The sequence below is a fragment of the Bombus pyrosoma genome, linkage group LG14, assembly GCF_014825855.1.
Source record: "Bombus pyrosoma isolate SC7728 linkage group LG14, ASM1482585v1, whole genome shotgun sequence".
Classification (NCBI taxonomy): Eukaryota; Metazoa; Arthropoda; class Insecta; order Hymenoptera; family Apidae; genus Bombus; species Bombus pyrosoma.
In genome coordinates, this window is record NC_057783.1 from 3,935,168 (window position 1) to 3,954,236 (window position 19,069).

The 19,069-nt window shown below is 30.5% G+C and overlaps 5 protein-coding genes across 10 annotated transcripts; 2 read left to right on the forward strand and 3 right to left on the reverse strand.

The window, feature by feature from the left end:
* The first annotated feature begins 9 nt into the window (after positions 1-9).
* Positions 10-1,328, forward strand: LOC122575276 (proteasome subunit beta type-4). 2 transcript variants are annotated; one of them, XM_043744005.1, is made up of 5 exons: positions 10-170; positions 427-633; positions 703-849; positions 913-1,111; positions 1,203-1,328. In XM_043744005.1, exons 1-5 carry the CDS (start codon positions 40-42, stop codon positions 1,290-1,292), a joined length of 774 nt encoding a protein of 257 aa, XP_043599940.1. In that variant the 5' UTR covers positions 10-39; the 3' UTR covers positions 1,293-1,328. The 2 variants fall into 2 exon arrangements, with proteins under 2 accessions (XP_043599940.1, XP_043599941.1); XM_043744006.1 differs by having other exon boundaries at positions 152-267.
* Positions 1,329-1,355: 27 nt separating this feature from the next.
* LOC122575274 (methionine aminopeptidase 1D, mitochondrial) lies at positions 1,356-3,040 on the reverse strand. The gene is made up of 7 exons (XM_043744000.1): positions 2,899-3,040; positions 2,702-2,834; positions 2,386-2,625; positions 2,128-2,319; positions 1,877-2,027; positions 1,704-1,814; positions 1,356-1,608 (listed from the first exon to the last, which is right to left on the reverse strand). Exons 2-7 carry the CDS (start codon positions 2,735-2,737, stop codon positions 1,418-1,420), a joined length of 921 nt encoding a protein of 306 aa, XP_043599935.1. The 5' UTR covers positions 2,738-2,834; positions 2,899-3,040; the 3' UTR covers positions 1,356-1,417.
* Positions 2,737-4,561, forward strand: LOC122575275 (NAD-dependent protein deacylase sirtuin-5, mitochondrial-like). Of its 3 annotated transcripts, none has more exons than XM_043744002.1 (5): positions 2,737-3,232; positions 3,315-3,529; positions 3,583-3,725; positions 3,861-4,011; positions 4,247-4,561. In XM_043744002.1, exons 1-5 carry the CDS (start codon positions 2,993-2,995, stop codon positions 4,299-4,301), a joined length of 804 nt encoding a protein of 267 aa, XP_043599937.1. In that variant the 5' UTR covers positions 2,737-2,992; the 3' UTR covers positions 4,302-4,561. The 3 variants fall into 3 exon arrangements, with proteins under 3 accessions (XP_043599937.1, XP_043599938.1, XP_043599939.1); XM_043744003.1 differs by having other exon boundaries at positions 3,315-3,462; positions 3,558-3,725; XM_043744004.1 differs by having other exon boundaries at positions 3,315-3,441; positions 3,558-3,725.
* LOC122575272 (fanconi-associated nuclease 1-like) lies at positions 4,068-8,957 on the reverse strand. 3 transcript variants are annotated; one of them, XM_043743997.1, is made up of 9 exons: positions 8,596-8,957; positions 8,078-8,432; positions 6,087-7,558; positions 5,867-5,998; positions 5,296-5,802; positions 4,814-5,228; positions 4,609-4,731; positions 4,343-4,454; positions 4,068-4,214 (listed from the first exon to the last, which is right to left on the reverse strand). In XM_043743997.1, the coding sequence occupies exons 3-9, from the start codon at positions 7,466-7,468 to the stop codon at positions 4,195-4,197; spliced, it is 2,691 nt and encodes an 896-aa protein (XP_043599932.1). In that variant the 5' UTR covers positions 7,469-7,558; positions 8,078-8,432; positions 8,596-8,957; the 3' UTR covers positions 4,068-4,194. The 3 variants fall into 3 exon arrangements, with proteins under 3 accessions (XP_043599932.1, XP_043599933.1, XP_043599931.1); XM_043743998.1 differs by having other exon boundaries at positions 8,078-8,957; XM_043743996.1 differs by lacking the exons at positions 8,078-8,432; positions 8,596-8,957 and adding an exon at positions 7,651-8,064.
* Positions 8,958-10,408: 1,451 nt separating this feature from the next.
* LOC122575065 (enhancer of polycomb homolog 1) lies at positions 10,409-19,045 on the reverse strand. The gene is made up of 10 exons (XM_043743471.1): positions 18,886-19,045; positions 17,935-18,073; positions 17,601-17,842; positions 17,259-17,515; positions 17,038-17,173; positions 16,652-16,954; positions 16,259-16,410; positions 16,046-16,180; positions 15,002-15,970; positions 10,409-14,905 (listed from the first exon to the last, which is right to left on the reverse strand). Exons 1-10 carry the CDS (start codon positions 19,036-19,038, stop codon positions 14,788-14,790), a joined length of 2,604 nt encoding a protein of 867 aa, XP_043599406.1. The 5' UTR covers positions 19,039-19,045; the 3' UTR covers positions 10,409-14,787.
* Positions 19,046-19,069: the final 24 nt, after the last annotated feature.

Consider the following 19,069-nt stretch of genomic DNA (forward strand, 5'->3'; position numbering starts at 1 on the left):
CCAAATGACATTTCAAAGTGTTTTAAACTACTAAGAAACATGGCGCTTCTGAATAAAGCAGATTGGTACACTCCAGCTCCTTTTTGGCAAAATGGTCCTGCACCTGGTGCATTTTATCATTTCCCGGGAGGTTCTACACATTCCAATGTCGGGGGATTGCAAAGATCACAGTAAAATACTTTATCGTCTATTCAATTTGTCTTAGAAAGTTTCTTTTAAATATTGCATGTCATCTCCAATTTCATAAAAATTAATAAGCATATACAAGTAATTAAAGTATTTAAGTTTTCGATATTCTAATAAAATAAAGATTCGATAGAAAACATATGAAATTTAGACTATATCGTTTAATTTAATTCTTCTAACCTTTCCAACCTCTACAACTTCATCTTTTTGTAAATTGAATTGTGTTTTATTATTTTATAGGGCCCCTATGACAACTGGTACATCTGTAGTTGGAATCCAATTTAAAGATGGTGTTCTTATAGCAGCAGATATTCTTGGTTCCTATGGATCATTGGCAAGATTTAGGAATCTTGAACGTGTGATGAAAGTCAATGACAATATTATCCTTGGTGCAGGAGGAGATTATGCTGATTATCAATGCTTGAAGAGCAACATTGAAAGAAAAATGTATATTTTATATATACATATATGTAATTATTATTTTATGATTATTTTATAATTTTTTACTTCTTATAGTCTTGAAGAAGAATGTTTGGATGATGGTTTATCTTTAAAACCAAAAGCTCTTCACTGTTGGTTAACTCAAGTAATGTACAATAGAAGATCGCGTTTTGATCCGTTTTGGAATAATTTCATTATTGGTGGTTTGGAGGGTGATAAACTGTAAGTATTTTGTTCTTCTTTTATTTTTATATACAAGCATAGTATTTTTCATTCTCCATTTAGGTTTTTGGGTACTGTGGATAAACTTGGCACAGGTTATAGTGACCCAGTAATAGCAACTGGATATGGTGCATATATGGCAACACCTATCTTAAGAAAAGCTTATGAAGAAAATAAAGAAATGACTAAAGAACAGGCAATTGAGCTTCTATACAAAGTGATGCAAGTTCTTTTTTATAGAGATGCACGATCTTTCCCAAAAGTAAGTTATATAATTATATCAGAACCTTATATTTATACTATTTTATACTTATGTTACGCTATAGGAAATATTTATATTTCTCAATTTTTAGTATCAACTTGGAATAATCACAAGAGAGGGAGGTGTTGAAATACAAGGACCATTAACTTTAGATAGTTACTGGGGGCCTGCTATTATGTAAAGATAAATATAAATAAATTTTTCTTAATAAAATGTATTTACAATATGATTCTATTAAACGAACTTTCATTGTATAACCTTTTATTACAAGATGTATTTAAGGCAATAAAAAGTAAATTTCCAAGATTAATGAGTCAATACATCACAGCCAGTATCAGTAATCAAAATGGTATGTTCACATTGTGCAGTTCGTGCATTATCTATTGTAACAGCTGTCCATCCATCTTCTAGAATTTTAACTTCCTTACTACCTTGACTTACAACTGGTTCAATAGTAAATGTCATCCCAGGCAACATTTTTCCGTCAAAATTATTTGCTAATAATAACATAAAACATTTATAAATTAAATACAATATAATAAATATTTAAATCCTTAGTATGTTTATACATTATACCAAAACAGCAACATACCAAAATGGAAAATATCTGGTGGTCCATGAAAATATGTACCTATGCCATGTCCTGCAAATACTGGCACTATAGAATATCCTTGTTTAGCTGCTGTTTCTTCTATAACATTCCCTAAAAATTAAGAGAGAACATATAAAAATCCTACAGCATATTCAGATTATTACAATCATCACCTATATTATTGAAATTTTCATTAGGTTTACAAATATCAATAGCATTTTTTAAGCACAATTCTGTTACACTTATTAAACGTTTAGCTTCATCATCACATTCTTCCACTTCAAACATTTTTGAACAATCTCCATGATAACCATGTAAATATACCTAAAAAGAAATAAAATATTACTTTGGATTTTTATATTTATAACTGCAAAAATATGTATATAAAATATATATTATAATATAATATATTACTTCTACTAACTGTTACATCAACATTTAATATATCTCCTTTTGCTAATGGCCTTTTATCTGGAATTCCATGGCAAGCAACGTTATTAATACTAGTGCATATTGACTTTGGAAATCCTTTATAATTAAGCGGACTAGGATAAGCTCCATTGCTTATAATCATTTCATGGACTACTGCATCTAACTCATCTGTAGTTATACCAGGCTGAAATAACGATTGTTATTTAAACTACGCTCTTAGTTAAATTTCATGTTTGTAGTTAATGTATACCTTTATGTATTGTTTAATATGAGTTAATACTTTTTTAGCAAAGCTACAACTGTCTCTCATACTTTGTATTTGATTTTTATCTTTAATTTCGGGTTTTTTTGGACCATCACGAGGTATTGAAGATTGACTGTAAGAAGGTTTAGGGATATACGGTGGTACTTCTCTAATTTCAGAAACTTCCCATGGTACAATAACCTCGTAACTTCCAAAAGAATTATTTATAAATTTACGTGGTATTGTCTAAAAAAAATTATTACACTGAATAGTTGTATGACAATAAATATAAAATAACACTGTTTTCTTGAGATAAACGTACTTTGGGTTTTCTTTTAAAAAAGCTTCTGAGAAACATTTTTGGGGTATTTATATAATTATAATTTGGAACAAAAGATCAATTAAAAAGTTCCGTATTTATGATTTTATTATATTTATAATTTTCATTCTTGTGCCTAAAAAAATCTATTAGAAAGATATGTATATGGAGTTTGTTTAAATTAATGAATTGAAAGAAACCTGGAATTTGACGTCACATCATTGACTACGTACAAATCAGCTGATATAAGAATTGTTCGATAAAATAACCTTGAAAAATCTACATTCACAAACCATGAATGCTATGAAATCGTTTCGTGAAATACTAGCGCACGCAAAGAACGTGTTAATATTAACTGGTAGTGGAATTTCTGCAGAATCTGGTATCCCTACATTTAGAGGTGCTGGTGGTTTTTGGAGAAAATATCAAGCTGAAAATCTTGCAACTCCAGAAGCATTTGCAGCAAACCCTTCTTTAGTGTGGGAATTTTACGAATATCGTAGAAGAGTGGCGAGTGAAGCTAAGCCTAATAGGGTATTTTAAGAAGTACATTTTTTTATTTCTGATTAATACACATTTCTTAAAAAATTATTTGTACATTAAATTAAGTTTTTAGGCTCATGAAGCAATTGCAGTTTTTCAAAATCGTTATTTAAAAGAAGGTAAAAATGTTACAATTGTAACACAAAATATCGATGAACTTCATCAAAGGGCAGGAGCCAAGGATGTAGTGGAGCTTCATGGTTCGTTGTATAAAACTAGATGTACGATTTGTCATGAAATTGTTGTAAATAGGAATATTCCAATATGTTCTGCATTAGAGGGAAAAGGGTAAGATATCTTTAATATTTCATTATAGATATTATTAATATAAATATGAATAGGTCGCCAGATCCAAATATTATGATTTCTGATATTCCAAAAGAAGATTTACCTAAATGTGCAAAAGAAGATTGTAAAGGTTTACTAAGACCTCACATTGTATGGTTTGGTGAAAATTTGGATGACTATATACTGGAACAAGCTTGTGAGTATTTTTTTATCTATATAAATGTGCATTAGAAATTTTAACAATAAATTATAACATTTAGATAAAATAACTTTTTAAATAATAATAATAATATTTTTTTTGACATAATAATGTCTTCTATTCAAATTTTAGATACCGCCGTTGAAAACTGTGACATCTGCTTGATTATCGGTACTTCATCTATAGTATACCCTGCGGCAATGTTCGCACCGCAAGTAGCACAACGTGGAATTCCTGTTGCTGAATTTAACTTAGAAACAACTCCCGCTACGAACTATTTCGAGTAAACTAAAATTATAATTATCGCAAACATTCTGTAGATAAAATAAATATATGTAATGTAAGAAAATATAAAATGTAGTAATATATTCAAAATCTTATGATATCTTGTGACAATCCTGAGATATTGAAATGCATGTAAAACATTCATGAATAGTCTTCGAAGTCCTGTACTTTTTTACTTGAACTATTTGCATGACGTATTATCTGCAACAAAATAATATATGCATTATTTAAAGGTACCATTTCCAAGGTCCCTGCACCATTACTGTGACAGAAGCTTTAGAACCTTGATTCCCAAAAGTTAAACGAAGATAGAAATTATAATAGTTTACCTTGTACTAGGCATACTTCGGTATTTAGTTCAAGATGGTGTAAATACTCCAACCATGATTGTTGTTTGGTTGAAAGGACATCTCGTGGGCCTTTCACTTCTATAATTTTATGCTTTAGGAAAAAATATGTATTTTGAAATTAAAAAAGAATAAAATATTAATTTATAAGAAATTTCATTTTTTGTAAAATGTATGAATAAAAGTATGAATAAAAATATATTTCTTAACACTTTTTTCTCAATGTTATTTATTAAATAAATACTCACCCTTTTGGTATCATAATTCCATACAATTAAATCTGGAAATCCAGCTTTCCAGAGTTTGAAATTGTCAATCAGTCGTTTACAAATCCCTATTACACCCTGAGTTCCCAAACAATGTACTATTTGCTATAAAATAGATTTTCATTGTGCATTATTAAGTTTTATGATATGTTGGATGATAAAACAATGGAATCAGTAAGATATGCACCTTCAGTTGCAAACTATCTGACTTAATTGGACTTGATGACATTATCGATCGATATCGTCCAAATTCCGCGAACTTTTCTTGCATGAAGGAGCTTAAAAACTCAGAATTGTAGCTACCAATAATTTGAAGTTTCCTATCTATTTCGTTTTTCCTATTTTCATAGAATTCGCCTGTAAATAAATCACTCGGAGCTTCTTGATATGGTGATGAAAATGCTCCAGGAACATGCACATCATACAATTCTTCCCAAAACAAAGTACAAAATAGAGTAATCGGTAATGCACCTTCCAAATGCAATCCATTAGGGAATCCTTGTTTCTGATAATAATGGAATGCAACAGTTTCTACCGATCCATAACTTTGACCATCAGTATTACTTTTTATACACCAAGTACTTTTACTGCCTGCAGTATTTCTAGAACAATTTAATTTCACGTTATATCTAAAAATAAAAAAGGCAACACGTATATAATTAAATTTACCTTGGCATTTCTGTGGCGTATATAGTGACGGAGTTGCTCTGATAGAACATGGGTGATATAACATCCTCCAATATACAATGATCACATAATATTTTATTAAGAGTATCTCTTGTGCTTGGTTTAATTCCATCTTTCTTCTTCACAATTTTTCTTGCTCTTTTCATAAGATTTATTTTATCTATTTGTGTTATGTTTTCTGTATTTAAGGCTTTTATTATAATGGATGCACATGTTTCTATGTCTTTGTGGTGATACATTTCAATGAGAGCTAATTCATCATACCATTTCCCTTTATATGTATGCATATAACAATTTTGCTCCAATAAGAACAATAAGATCTCTACCACTTGCTTTTTATTTTTGTTTGTTGCATCTCCGTTTTTTCCATCTTTGGCCTTTTTATCTTGATCCTTTTTAAATGCCTCTATAGATATGGAAAGTATTTTCATCCACACAAATGCTGGCATATAACGAGTAACATGTTTAGGAAGCATAGAATATTCTAATCTACAAAAATTAAAGTTGAGATTATTGAACACCTTTTCCATTACAATAGTAGAATTTAAATTACCTTAACGACTCATCCTTCAATAATCTTCTTAATATATCCATAGCACAGTTGCCATTATTTTTTACTTCTTTCCAATTTTTTTTCTCTATATATTGTAATGTTGTAGATAATACAGATCTGACTGCTACATAACTACAAATACAAATAAATTTAGGTCAATGAAAATTATAAAAACTTCTCTATTTTTAAATCTATTGCTAATTTGTAAAAGTAAGTTTACCTCATTAGATGTAATCTAGAAGAAAATATTGGAAAATAATGCCCAGAATTTTTTGGGAATATTATTTTCCCTAAATAAATATCACATAACATATGAAACGTATCTGCCAGACTATTTGCTGGATCTTGATTTGGCATCAGCAGTATTATTATCTTATCAATAATATTCCATGTTTTGAAATTTATACATACACAAAAATCTATTATGTCCAAAATTGAATCATATAAAATACTACCTGGAGTCTTCATTCCAGGAAACAAAGATTTTTTATTTGAAAATTGTAATAACTTTTGGATATTACTTTTTTTGTTCCCTTTAGAATTAATTTTCATCTTTCTACAAAGTTGCTGTATTTCAGTTACTTGCAATAGTTCAAGTATTGTATCTAATTTCTCATTTTTAATATCGAAACTACAAATAGATCGTGAAGCAAGAACTTCAAAAGTATGTTTCAATTCTGTAGCTATTTCTGGGTAAACTACGCTACTTTTCCTAAACCATGTCCTCTTTCTTTTTATCATCCTTGCCAATAACATTTGAGCGTCTTTAGGAAGCGTGATTATAGAAAATATAAAATCAAGTTCATCTTTATTGAAATAACTACAATTGGTAGGATTAGAGAGTACAAGGAAAATAGTATTAAATAAAATTTCTGAATTCAAATCATCACATAAGTTTATGTCACTTAATTTATACTCTGTTGCAACTTCACTATTTATGTTATTATCTATGTCACTATATGTATCAAATGTTTTTGTGAAATATATACTCTTTAGATCAAACTCGTGTGAAATAACATCTTGTTTTGCTAAATTCATATATTTAATAGCCTGAGTTAAAATGTCAATATCTGTATTTTCACCAAATAGTTTCCTCCTTGAACTAATTCTTGGAGATTTATCAGGTGATACTTTGGAAGTATAATTTGATTTTTTAGGTGTTGAGGAAGGTGTTGAGCTGTTAGAATTTCTAAATAGAAAAATATTTTTATCTGGAGTTCTTAGTTTCTTATTTGAAGTATCTTTTAAATGACAATTGTCTTTAATAATAGGTGATGATGTTTTCATATAACTATTGTTTCTTGACTCACTTTCTGGTGTTTTTTGTAATTTCATACTAATATTATTTGGTGGTGTCTGTCCATTAAAATTTGGAGAATTTTCTAACTTGTTATTTGATGTTATCAAGCAATTTCCGTTTTTATTTAAAGTTTCTCTTTGTATTTCATTTATTGTATCAATCATTGGTAGTTCATATTCTTTATCAAGTTCATGCTGTGATATTCCTCCTAAATAATCATTTCCACACAATGTTACATTATTGCTTGCTATTTGAACATTAGTTCGTATCATTTTTGCATCATTTAAGTTAACATCATGCATTTTATTTAACTTCTCATATAGAACTATACAATCCAATCCTTTATTTTCTGGCAATGAAACGTTTGTTTTTTCATTTCCCTCCTTCTTCCTCTATAAAAGTAAAAAAAGAAATAATTTAATTTCATACAATACCTTCTTTTATAAAAATAATAGGGTTAAAAAGAATATAAACGTCAGCTAACCCTTTTTGAATAAGGTATACTTTTTGACCTAGCACATTTCTTAACATTTATCACAGTCGATTTTTGTTTGCCGATTGATTTATAGAATTCATCAATGCGTGTTTGTTGCGACATTGTTTTATATTTGCCTCACAATAAAATAATTGCACTTTTTAAATTATTATTGTCCATGCTAATCTTTGACGGTCTTTGTTACATATACAAATAGAGCGTGATATAATATTAAAAAACTATCACTTTAATAAATGCTTCTATTTTCCACAGATGTATATCAATTTCTTTATTTTTATCAATAACATAAAGAGGAAGACTAAACCACACCCATAAAACACCTCCGAATAATTAGTCATGACTCATTTTATAGAATGTCGATAATCTTACATTCTACATTATGATAAGTGATATTTGATTGTAGAAGTAAACGTACATGTTACACTGCTATCATTCTCATCTGTTCTCACTAGCGCGGGTTCCGACTTATGTGGATACGCACCTGTCATACGCACATACATACGTACATAATATATGCATATGTAGAATATAGATAAGACTATAGTTCAGTTTCAGTGAACACGCGTTCAGAAGTTCTGACTAACACACAGACTTCTGACAGATATGCGGCTTCTTTTATTCCCGCGAATTTTTCGCTCCTTCAAGACGGAAGTAGAAAAGGAACGACGTCACCGGATTTGTTCACTTCTTCCTGAATTCTGCTTCTATGTATATCAAAGATACACAGAATGTTCAAATTAAGTAAAATTCCACTTGTCATCAGCATTGCACTAGCAAAATAAATTGTTTTGTTGTAGCCAGCAATAATTGTTTATTAATAACTTTGATAAAAAGAACTTCTTTTGTCATAAGGTTTATACTGATATTGTATGTATCACACATAAAAAATTATATAAAACGTATTCATTTCCATAAAACATTGTATATACTTACTACAGTATATTTTAACAGAAGTCTTAAATAAGATGTTTACCAAACCAATGTTTTGCCGCCATATTTATCCATATGATTTACGACATACATATGTATCTATACATACATACGTATATGGCTTTATTACCGGAAGGAATTTCTTATTTGACTTTTTGCTTTTTTAAATCTAATATGTTTACAATAAGTACAATTATATAATTTAGTATCAAGTACTATTCATACTATACTAAGCAGCGAAGGACATGGTAATGAGTATATAATGAGATCAATTAGTCAGAAATAGTCAGAATTATAAGTTTCTACGTATAAAATTCTGCAGATTATAATGCCTCTAACGAGAAACAGATTTCTAACACTTTAATTTGTAATGACATTCTCTCTATATAAAGTTTGTTAAAGTCGACGTTATAATAAAAAATATACAAATAAATAAAACAATATTCATATTCGCTGGCATTTTTATCTGATTATCCTAAAAATAAAAAAAGGTATACAACCTACAATAGTGCAAAACAGATTTGAAAATTTGCAAAAACGCAAATACTATAAATAAAAAAAATCCTCATATTTGAAACATAATAAAAAGTTATAAAAAATTCTATTTTCGCAATTTTACACAAGATAATTGTATAGAATTCTATATAGCATGAATGTGATATTTATAAAGGAATAAACCTGTGAACAAATTTATTTTTAAAAATGTACAAAGAAAATGTAATTTTTCTATTTCTTTCAAGTTCCTCGAGCAAGAATTAAGTATACAAAGCATCATCGTAAACAAATTTTATTTTATAATTATTCTCAGCTAGGAAGGTAAAGCTACGCGATGTAATCAGAATTTATTTTAAAATATTTGCCTATTTAAATTTTGTTGAATTTATGTTTGTTACGAATATTTTTTTGTTAGCGTTATATGTGAAATGCAATTGTGTCCTGCTCCTTCTTCACTTACGATTTTTTAGGAAACAAATCATTTATATATTTTAATAGTTAGTATAGCAAATACTGTGTTGTCGTATAATACGTAAAACATTCATTATAATGTGATTGCAATGTAAATACAATAGATAAAATAAAAAGTAGACTTCGACCTGTTGACATGAATTACATAGATGTATATCACATATATATGTTTTATACTGAAGAACTATTTTTTCATTTTTCTTCCTTTACTTGAATAACGTACAATAATTAATTTGTTTATAATTTTGCCAATTTGTTGAAATTACACAATCTGGGTATGTTTAATAATCAAATTGCAATGTATATATATAATATATATACATTCAATTAGTTACATTAACTAACAGATTCAAGTGTTAATCACATTTATTATAGACATTAATGCTAAATTATAATTGAATTTAAATTTTTATATGTAATTAATAGGAAACAACTCATCTACCTGATAACATCTCTACTTGTCTAAAAATATGAAAAGACAAATAAATGCAAGCACTTTCGACTATTCTATTCAAAATATTTCTCGCTTTCCGTCGATAAAAGAATTTAAAGTTTATTATTATTATTACAAAAAGCATGTACTACAAAATCACAAGCACATCAGAGTTATAGAAAAGAGAGAGAGAGAGAGAGAGAGAGAGAGAGAGAGAGAGAGAGAGAGAGAGAGAGAGAGAGAGAGACAGACAGACAGACAGACAGACAGACAGACAGACAGACAGACAGACAGACAGACAGACAGACAAACAGACAGACAGACAGACAAACAGACAGACAGACAAACAGACAGACAGACAGACAGACAAACAGACAGACAGACAGAGACAGAGAGAGAAAAAGAGAGAGAGGCAAATAAATTTAGGAATGTAATTTTTATTTGTTAGATCTCGACGGTTTATAAGCAATAAATATAATTCACGCCTTAATTTATATCTGATGATATTTTATTTGGATCAAATTAAATTTGATACATGCACTCAGTGAAAGGTGTTATCAGGGGACGAGAGAGTAGATGATGTATGTATCGAAGAACAAATAAAAGGGTTGTCTAGATCAAACATTCTACATATATAGAATTTGATACACCTTCCCTTTACGTTCTCCGACTATACAATCTTGAGAAAAATTCTCTATACTCTCGTCAAACTTTCGTTCAAACTGGAGCTTTGGTTGGAGCGTTTTTTCCAATTAAATCTTCCTGTCGCACAGCGACATAGAAGTCCTACTGTATTCACAGAATAAAATACACGTATAATAGATACACCGCATTTCGACACCTGTCGATATTATCGTAAAAGTTTTTTTAACACTCAGAACTTTTTTAAGAGCTTCACGTTGAACATTATATTTGTAAGCTCATTCTTTCTCTTAATAATTTGTTTTTTTTTCACACGAAACGATTATAGGTCTTGTTCGATCGCTCTAAATAGTTGCATTGATTCGGCTTAGTCCTACTTACATGGTACAGTATTGTTTTCCGCGAATGCAACAAATTGGGTAAACACGAAGTCTCACAGCTCAATTCCACCGAATTATTTTTTCTGAATCACATCGATTAACTATATAAATCATTTGACAAAAACTTTCTTGGATAATAAAACATTTCACAAATATTGCTAAGTAATACTTTGATTACCATATTGTTTAGCTTATTTACCATAAATTACTTAAAAGCAACGAGATATCGGCCTCGTTATCGATGAAACTTCGTGTTTGCCAAATCAGAAAATGTAAAGCGAACTCAGTCTTTGGTTGGAGCGATCAAACCTTTGAAGATTTTCGACGTTTCATTTGTAAAATGGCTATTGGGTCAATATTTTTAACATTAATAAATTTTATATAAAAATCCATGTACCACTATATTTCGTTTAAAGCGTTCCAACTAAAATAAACAAATGATTTTTACAAGTACATTCTTGGAAATATTTTTCCGCATAATATCACTCGTCTTTCTCAAAATCATGTGACGGAAGATATTTTCTTCTTTTCATAAATGAATTTTGCAAAGAAACATAAGATATGAATGTGGGAAAAGAAATAAAATAATTAGAAAGGTAATGAAATACGACTTAATTGAAAATTTGTGAATATAATTAAGAAAAGTGAAATAGCACTTCATGTTCAATGGTGAGTTTGAGAAAGACGAGAGAAATAATCAGATACCTAAAGTATATATACAAATGTGGCAGAAATTAGATTTCACAAAATGTTATATAATATACAGGCGAGTGAAATTCTTAACAAAATAATAAGTCCTATCCAGGATAAAATTTCTTTATTACTCCTCCTCTAAAATCGTCCCGAATTCATAAATTTTCATACACATCGCTGTGCACCTACCACAACAACATTAATTACAGTTATTTTTTAGTTAATTACCTAAAAGTAAGAGATACAATAAGCGTAATTATTTTTATATGTACAATATATCTTTTTTGTTTATTTCTTATTATGATTTCATGAAGTCTCTAGAATTTGCAACATTTGCACCATTATATTTTTCTCTTGATCTCGTATTACGGCTCGCGAAAGAACTTTTTTATTGCATACTTGGAAAAAATTTCTATGCTTCAGGTCTGGAAAATGAATGACTACCTGAAAGACTTTGCCATGGCCGTTCGTAATACACTTAAATTATAAATCTTCAGTCCAAGTGGCTAGGATATTATTCATCTTGACCAGTGCCTACAAATTTCAAATAAACAACAGACAATGTGTTGCATATGTGAATGAAACCTTTTCTAAATAATAATAACAATTATGCGACAGATACTCTTGAATTTCGTCAGTTCTAAACTCATATATTTAATAATTTATTTTAAGTAACTATATGTATTTTTTAATAGGTATCCTTCCTATTAGCCACACAGAAATATGAAATGTGTAATTGTAATAAATGTGTAGTAATCTTTCTTTCAAATAAAACAACTGCTTCTTTCGTATCATCAATTATCAAATAAAAACATCTTAGAATCTCGATATTGTCAATTTTCTTGCTAACTTATTTTTTTATTCAATGCTTATATTTTAATGTAGTATCTCAATATACAGTTACATGGAATGGGAGACAATAATGCAGAAAGACTAAGAGGAAGAGAATAACGCACATAAAAATGTGCGCAGATTCAGTAACTATTTTCATTTTCATGTTGGTTTTATCTAGTGGTAATTAATCTTTTCTTTTTATCTGCAAAATTATGTAACAAAGTATATGGATTATGTACCAGTAAATGCCAAAATACCTCAATCTCAATTTTCGTATAATTATACCAGTAGATTTCAAAAACTGTTTGTCTGCATAAACAACTAAATTTTTGTATGGCAATAATACTCATTGATACGACGTTATATGTTTGATTTAAGCAGGAAGCTGATAATCCCTTATTTGAAGCTTAAACACAGACTCGGCTATTATTCTATATATATATATATATATATAGAATAATATATATATATAAATATTCTATTCTATATATATTTATGTAATGTATCAACTTTTTGTAAAGAATTCTACTGGTATGAATATACATATATAAGATATACCCATTTTCCCAAATACTGTTACTTAAATCTTGCTATAAAGTACTTAACACATTAATAGTACACAATTTCACTGTATGCCAATTTTTTGCATAAAATGAGTAATCAATTTACTTGCAAGCTAATTAATAAAATTTAATATATCATTATGCAGAAAAAATCGTTTCTTTCATATTTTGTATGGCAAATAAATTCATTAATCGTTATTCTTATTTCCACAGCTCGCAATTACTAAATTGAAAGATGAAAATTTTTACATGTTCTGTGTAGATATTATAAACCCTAACCACAGTGTCATGAACTTGTCAAAATGTAATATAGATTTTCATGATACAAGCTTCCCAAACGCAACATTAAGATTTATATTTATATATAAATATAAATATATAAATATAAATATATAAATATAAATATTAATTTATATTTATATTAATTCAAAGTATGTTACTGAAATAGAAATGTGTGGCCCTCAAAACTATAAAACAATTAGAACCTCCTTTGTTATGTGCTAATATAAAGATTATTACTGTTAATAGATTCATTATTTCACAGCCTGAAAGCTTTTAACATACTACTATTTTAACATACTTGTAAAGAAATAAGATGAATACTTTCTTATATATAAACTGAATTTATGTATATACAGTATTGAAATAAACATAAAAATCCACAGTAAATCAAATTAATTTGAGTTCATTAAGAGCTTTGAAAAAACAATATGTATTAAGATTATTTATAAAAGGTTTACTATACATTGTTCATAAGAGGTATTTATTCTATCTCTAGTTTATATCATTTAAATAAAATTTACAATCATAAATGTACACACAGAAATACTATCCGCCAAAAGTTTAGATTTCATATTTCAAAATAATATAATTTAGAATTAGCTTTTACAATATTTTATGGTGTACTAGTCATTATCTTTTCTCAGATTTATCTAATTGTCAAAAATACGAATATGTATTCCATACATGCAAAATTTCTAACAGAAAACTCAAACGAAAATCTCTCTGTAATACTTCTGGAATAAAAATAATTAATGCTGTGTTTGAGAAAGCCTATGATATAATTTTAGTAACTTCATTAAACATATTTCAACGGTATCATTTGCATATGAGTAAAAAAATGAGAAAGGAGTTCTGCCAAGTTTTTGATAAAAATGAGGCTATAATTTTGTCAAATATAAAAGTTCCCTTGCGTTGAACAAAATTATTTCTTGTTTCAGAAAACAAAGAGTATGTACATTATATTATTTTCATATTTATCTATTAACACCTAAAAAGATATTTATATCAAGAAATGAAGAAACATAACAACAGTCTGAAACTAATACTAAATTTAATATACCAAAAAGAAATGAACTACTCCTTATAAAGATTTAATGAAACACTGTGACTGCCTCGAATAATTGTGACTGTTCAAGTAGCAAGGAAACAAACAACTTAGAGAAATAAATTATAGTCTATTTCATGGTCAAAACAACTTGATACTTGCAATGGAATTGACACTGTTCCATCGCTGTAACAGGCAACTGATCAGAGTATTTCTGCAATCTAGCCGTACCGCATTTCGTATCAACGAGCACGTAGTGTATGTTCAGTCTCCAGAAGGTAGACAAACATAGGCAAGGTAAAGTTAGCGAAGCCCCCAGTGACGTATTGGCGGCAACAGGGGTGCCGATAGCAGGCATCATGTCACTTCCATCGCTAATGAATTTGTTTTATTTGCCCGTACAAGCTGCTGTTGCTGTGGTTTACCATCGCAAGTTGCATTTTCCACTCCATCCACCTTCATATCCAAATTTTCACTATAATCAATTATGGAATCGTTGATAACAAATATTTTCAAAGTAGTCAAAGGTACTAGATTTTTACTTATGTAGCTGAACAATGGATATGCTTACCTATTACTATTAAGCGTAATTTCCCCGGACGTTGGGATTTGTTGCGCCTGACTTTGTGTCTGTTGTTGCTGCCTTGCGAGACTCGCCAATTTACTTTGTGTGATAAAGCCAGGTAGCAGAGTGGACGGCGGATGTTTTTGTGGCAAAACTATCGTTGACTGATTATTCACAACGTGAGTGCTATTTGAAAGATTATTAGAGTTATTTATATGAGACAATGGCCCATTTTGATGTCCATTGCCAAAGTTTGTAATTGTTCCACTAGTTGTGGTACTTGCACTAAACACTCTGACTCCAGCACTACCACTGCCACAGCTACCGCCATTCCTATTATTCGTTGGACTAGTCAAGGATTTAGACAGAATGGAAACAGGATTGCTGTTGTTTGGTAATTGTCTATGTTGTTGCTGTTTAGACTGGTTCGACTGTGTCTCAGTAGCACCACTTACGCATTGCGTAGATACTACACTCGACGTTGTCGGTTGGTTGGTTGTACACGAGAAAGACGACGGGACTGTAGAACTCGTAGAAGTATTTACAACACTAAAACCACTACCACTGCACTGAGGCCGACTCTGTTGTGTTGCAGGCTGTGCCAAAAGACTGCTAGGTAGCGGAGTCACAACAAAATGTGAACTACCCAGTTCGTCTGTCCGCATATCGTTAGAGTTATTATCCGATAGACCACTGATGCACGCACTACCGGTTATACTCGCAACGGCAAGATCAAAGTCCGATAGCGTATCCACTGAGAAATAATCAGCGATATTGAATTCTGATGTAAAAGGTGGTTCATCTCCTACACGTTCGGGCTCTACTTCCACACAGATAGATGTCGCTTCAGGTGGGAACGGGTATGGAAGCGGTTTCGATGGAGTTAATGTTGGCTCTATATCTGAGTCCGTATCACTACTTTCTTCACTTGGACTATGCACTGACACAGGCGGAGTCTTTGGTCGGAAGTGTAACCTTTATCACAGATAAATTTACAAATTATTTCGTTTATTCTAAGATCAAATTTCTATGTCTTGTCATTCAACATACCACTCTTTCTTGATTGGAATTGTTGGTGTGGCAGTTGTATCAGATTCCACAGGTTCCCGTTTTGGTTGATGTATGGTAAAATCTAGAGAAGACCACATATCATCCATATCGGTTGAACAGCGATCCAATATTACTCTGAAAGTGATATAATATTAAACGATATTAAGAGATATCACTTTTATATAGCTATTTCTAAATATTTAGATATCATACCTGCCACCCCGACCAATTCGCCGCCGCGCAAAACCAATACATCTCGGTACTGGTTTGCTGATACTGGTCAGTGCAAACCTATACTTCTTATCAGCCAAGCCCCCTTCGCTTTTATCACACCAAGGCCAGTTTCCAAATCCACCTGATACAGGCTGCAAAGAGAAAATCTCTATATCTACAATCCTGAAAAAAAGAACTTTAAGACTATTTCCACACTTTTAAAATAATTCGTAGCGATTTTCATTGACACCCATGATACATTAAACAGCTTGTGTAAAATTAAACAATACATAGTCCTGTTTCAAATACATACAACATTCGGTTTACGTGTGTTTATGTCAGAACGAATCGTACATAGAAAATAAAAATTTGGAACAACTTAACAGCACTCACTGGTAAATAAGTGCTATTTCTATTTCGTCGGAAAGTGAATTGACCCTCATCAGCGGTGTCTTCATCATCGCGATCTGAAGGAACCGAGGGCTGAGAATGTGAATGAGATGGAAGCGGACTATCTTCGTCTGAACTTATTAGCGGGTCCAGCCCGCTTCCAAGAACACCAGGCCGACTTCCTCGACCACCTCCGCTACCTGTTCCACCCCGTACACCATTATCTTCCAAATTTCCTCCCCTGCTATCGGTTTTATGCTTTCGCTTCTTATATTGTCTTTTTTCTTTCCTGGGTACTACATCATCCTAAAATAAACAATAATGTATTGTCATTAGTAAAACTTCTTTTTCAATACCAGAGTAATATGGAACCTTAAAAAGGTACTCACTTTACTACAGACTTTATTTGCCCAATTTTGATGAACACCAAACTGGTTCGTGAACAATGGAGCAAAAGCAGGTCTTGGTGTCTTCAACGCTGATACTTCTGCCAATATTTGTCCGTTAAAGTCTTGTGCCTGATATCTGTAAAGTTCATTAATTATATAATATTCGAAATCTAATTCTATAGGGACGGAAATATACAGAAATTGGAAAATCGTGTCCATACCTTTTTTCATATACTTCAATTGTAAGATGTAAATGTTCTCGTTTGGTTTTCTCTCTTCTTTTAACCATTTCTAAAAGGGTAACTGCTCTACTAAGATCCCTACGGAGCTTCAACATTTTTTCATAACTAGTTTCGTCGTTTTTACGATGTTTACGCGTTTGCATTTTTTCCGTTCTACGTCTAAACGCTAAATAAGGATTATTGGCAGCTGAACCAAACCGATGCTCTGTTTTAACCGTTAATAGAAGAGGATGTTGCTGAGATAGAGAGAGGACACAATGATGTTAATAAAATTTTATCAGTAATTATTAACCATTACATACGTAAAATGTAAAAGCTTACTGTTTTAAGACGCTTATTCAGCCAGTAATCAAACACAGCAACAATTAAATCATCATCCTCTTTCAGAAGTGCTTTAGCTTCGTTAAGAGTGACTACAGTTTGTCCTGAACTTTTCTCTAAACGATCCATCATTTCTTCAAATTGAAGAGGAGTTAAGTCCATCTTACGACTTTGTACTGCAACCCATTTTTCATCTTCTGAATCCATATCATAGTCTGGAATATCTTGTTCCATTGCAAAAGCTTCAGAAAAAACGTATACAATTATTAAATCTGTTATATATACAATAATATTGATCACTAAATATTAAAAATTGTTTATCATATTCTCTTACGTTGCATGTGTATAAGTTGACGAGGTAGCCTATAGTCAGCTGGATATATTTTGTCATAAGCTTCCACATCTGTTAAATCAGTTACCTCAGGGGTAGGAATGATCAGACCTGTGCATATTGCTCTTTGCAAGTGATGTTCCTACACAAACAGTTAGTACAATAAATAATATGAAATTTGATAAAATATAAAATTATTTAAATTTTTGCTTTTTCATATGCTATTATAAGAAGAAATAAGAAAATTTAAATATTATGTACAAATCTATAATGTACAATGATATTTAATAATATGTTATATGTATTTGTAAAATAACATTTAAACATATATTTCAATGAAGGTCAATCAAATACATTGAATATATTGATGAAATAAGAATAAAGCAGGAAATAATGGAAATGACATATTTAAAATACATAAAATATAAGTATAGACAGCTAAATAACATGAAAATCATACTACACAACATATCAGTAGATACACATTATTAGCGTTGTTTCAATAAGATACCATTATTGTATATAATGACAACATACTATTAAGTGCTTATTATTTACATATTTGGGAACAGAAAGAAACAATCATCATACAAAAATTATATTACTAAACATAATATGCTATAAAAAGAATGTAATAATTAGAAAAACTGAAAACTAAAAAATTCTTGTACGTTGAACAGCAACGTTAAACCATCTATTTTGATTCCATTGTTACTTCAGTATACAAAGCTGACAGCTGTCAATAGTGACGTAACAAAGTGTACAGAAGTATGAGGAACAACAATAACATATAAAATATTTTTATCAATTATTTTTAACAATAAAAATAAAGAATTTCTAGACATAATAATGGTAAAGAAAGGTGCCATCTATCGGTTGTTTACGAAGATGTAGATGAGAGTAAGATGGCGGACGGGGAAAACATGCTGGAAGAAGGTTGAACGTTCGACTTACACATTCCTCCTCCTTTTCCATGCCGCTGGGCATTTGGGGCACAGCACGATTAATGGCCGAGTAATCTGGCAGATCCGGTAGTTCCTCAGCCATATAAATCGGCATGGGCTTGGAAGCGTCCAGGGCACGGGCCCTGAACGACAGCTTGCTCATCCTGAGGCGGCTGGCTCGCGTGTTGACAACC

Coding starts and splice junctions, on each gene's coding strand:
- LOC122575274 (XM_043744000.1), bottom strand. CDS start 2,737: ATGTTTCTCAGAAGCTTTTTTAAAAGAAAACCCAAA. Junction 2,626..2,701: donor TTTTTAAAAGAAAACCCAAA/GTACGTTTATCT, acceptor AATTTTTTTTAG/ACAATACCACGTAAATTTAT. Junction 1,815..1,876: donor TGAAAATTTCAATAATATAG/GTGATGATTGTA, acceptor CTTAATTTTTAG/GGAATGTTATAGAAGAAACA.
- LOC122575276 (XM_043744005.1), top strand. CDS start 40: ATGGCGCTTCTGAATAAAGCAGATTGGTACACTCCAGCTCCTTTTTGG. Junction 171..426: donor GGGGGATTGCAAAGATCACA/GTAAAATACTTT, acceptor ATTATTTTATAG/GGCCCCTATGACAACTGGTA. Junction 634..702: donor AGCAACATTGAAAGAAAAAT/GTATATTTTATA, acceptor TACTTCTTATAG/TCTTGAAGAAGAATGTTTGG.
- LOC122575272 (XM_043743996.1), bottom strand. CDS start 7,764: ATGTCGCAACAAACACGCATTGATGAATTCTATAAATCAATCGGCAAA. Junction 5,803..5,866: donor TTGAAGGATGAGTCGTTAAG/GTAATTTAAATT, acceptor TAATTTTTGTAG/ATTAGAATATTCTATGCTTC. Junction 5,229..5,295: donor TACGCCACAGAAATGCCAAG/GTAAATTTAATT, acceptor AAATTGTTCTAG/AAATACTGCAGGCAGTAAAA.
- LOC122575065 (XM_043743471.1), bottom strand. CDS start 19,038: ATGAGCAAGCTGTCGTTCAGGGCCCGTGCCCTGGACGCTTCCAAGCCC. Junction 16,411..16,651: donor GAAATAGCACTTATTTACCA/GTGAGTGCTGTT, acceptor TTCTCTTTGCAG/CCTGTATCAGGTGGATTTGG. Junction 15,971..16,045: donor ATTCCAATCAAGAAAGAGTG/GTATGTTGAATG, acceptor TCTGTGATAAAG/GTTACACTTCCGACCAAAGA.
- LOC122575275 (XM_043744002.1), top strand. CDS start 2,993: ATGAATGCTATGAAATCGTTTCGTGAAATACTAGCGCACGCAAAGAAC. Junction 3,530..3,582: donor TCTGCATTAGAGGGAAAAGG/GTAAGATATCTT, acceptor AAATATGAATAG/GTCGCCAGATCCAAATATTA. Junction 4,012..4,246: donor CCCGCTACGAACTATTTCGA/GTAAACTAAAAT, acceptor CATTATTTAAAG/GTACCATTTCCAAGGTCCCT.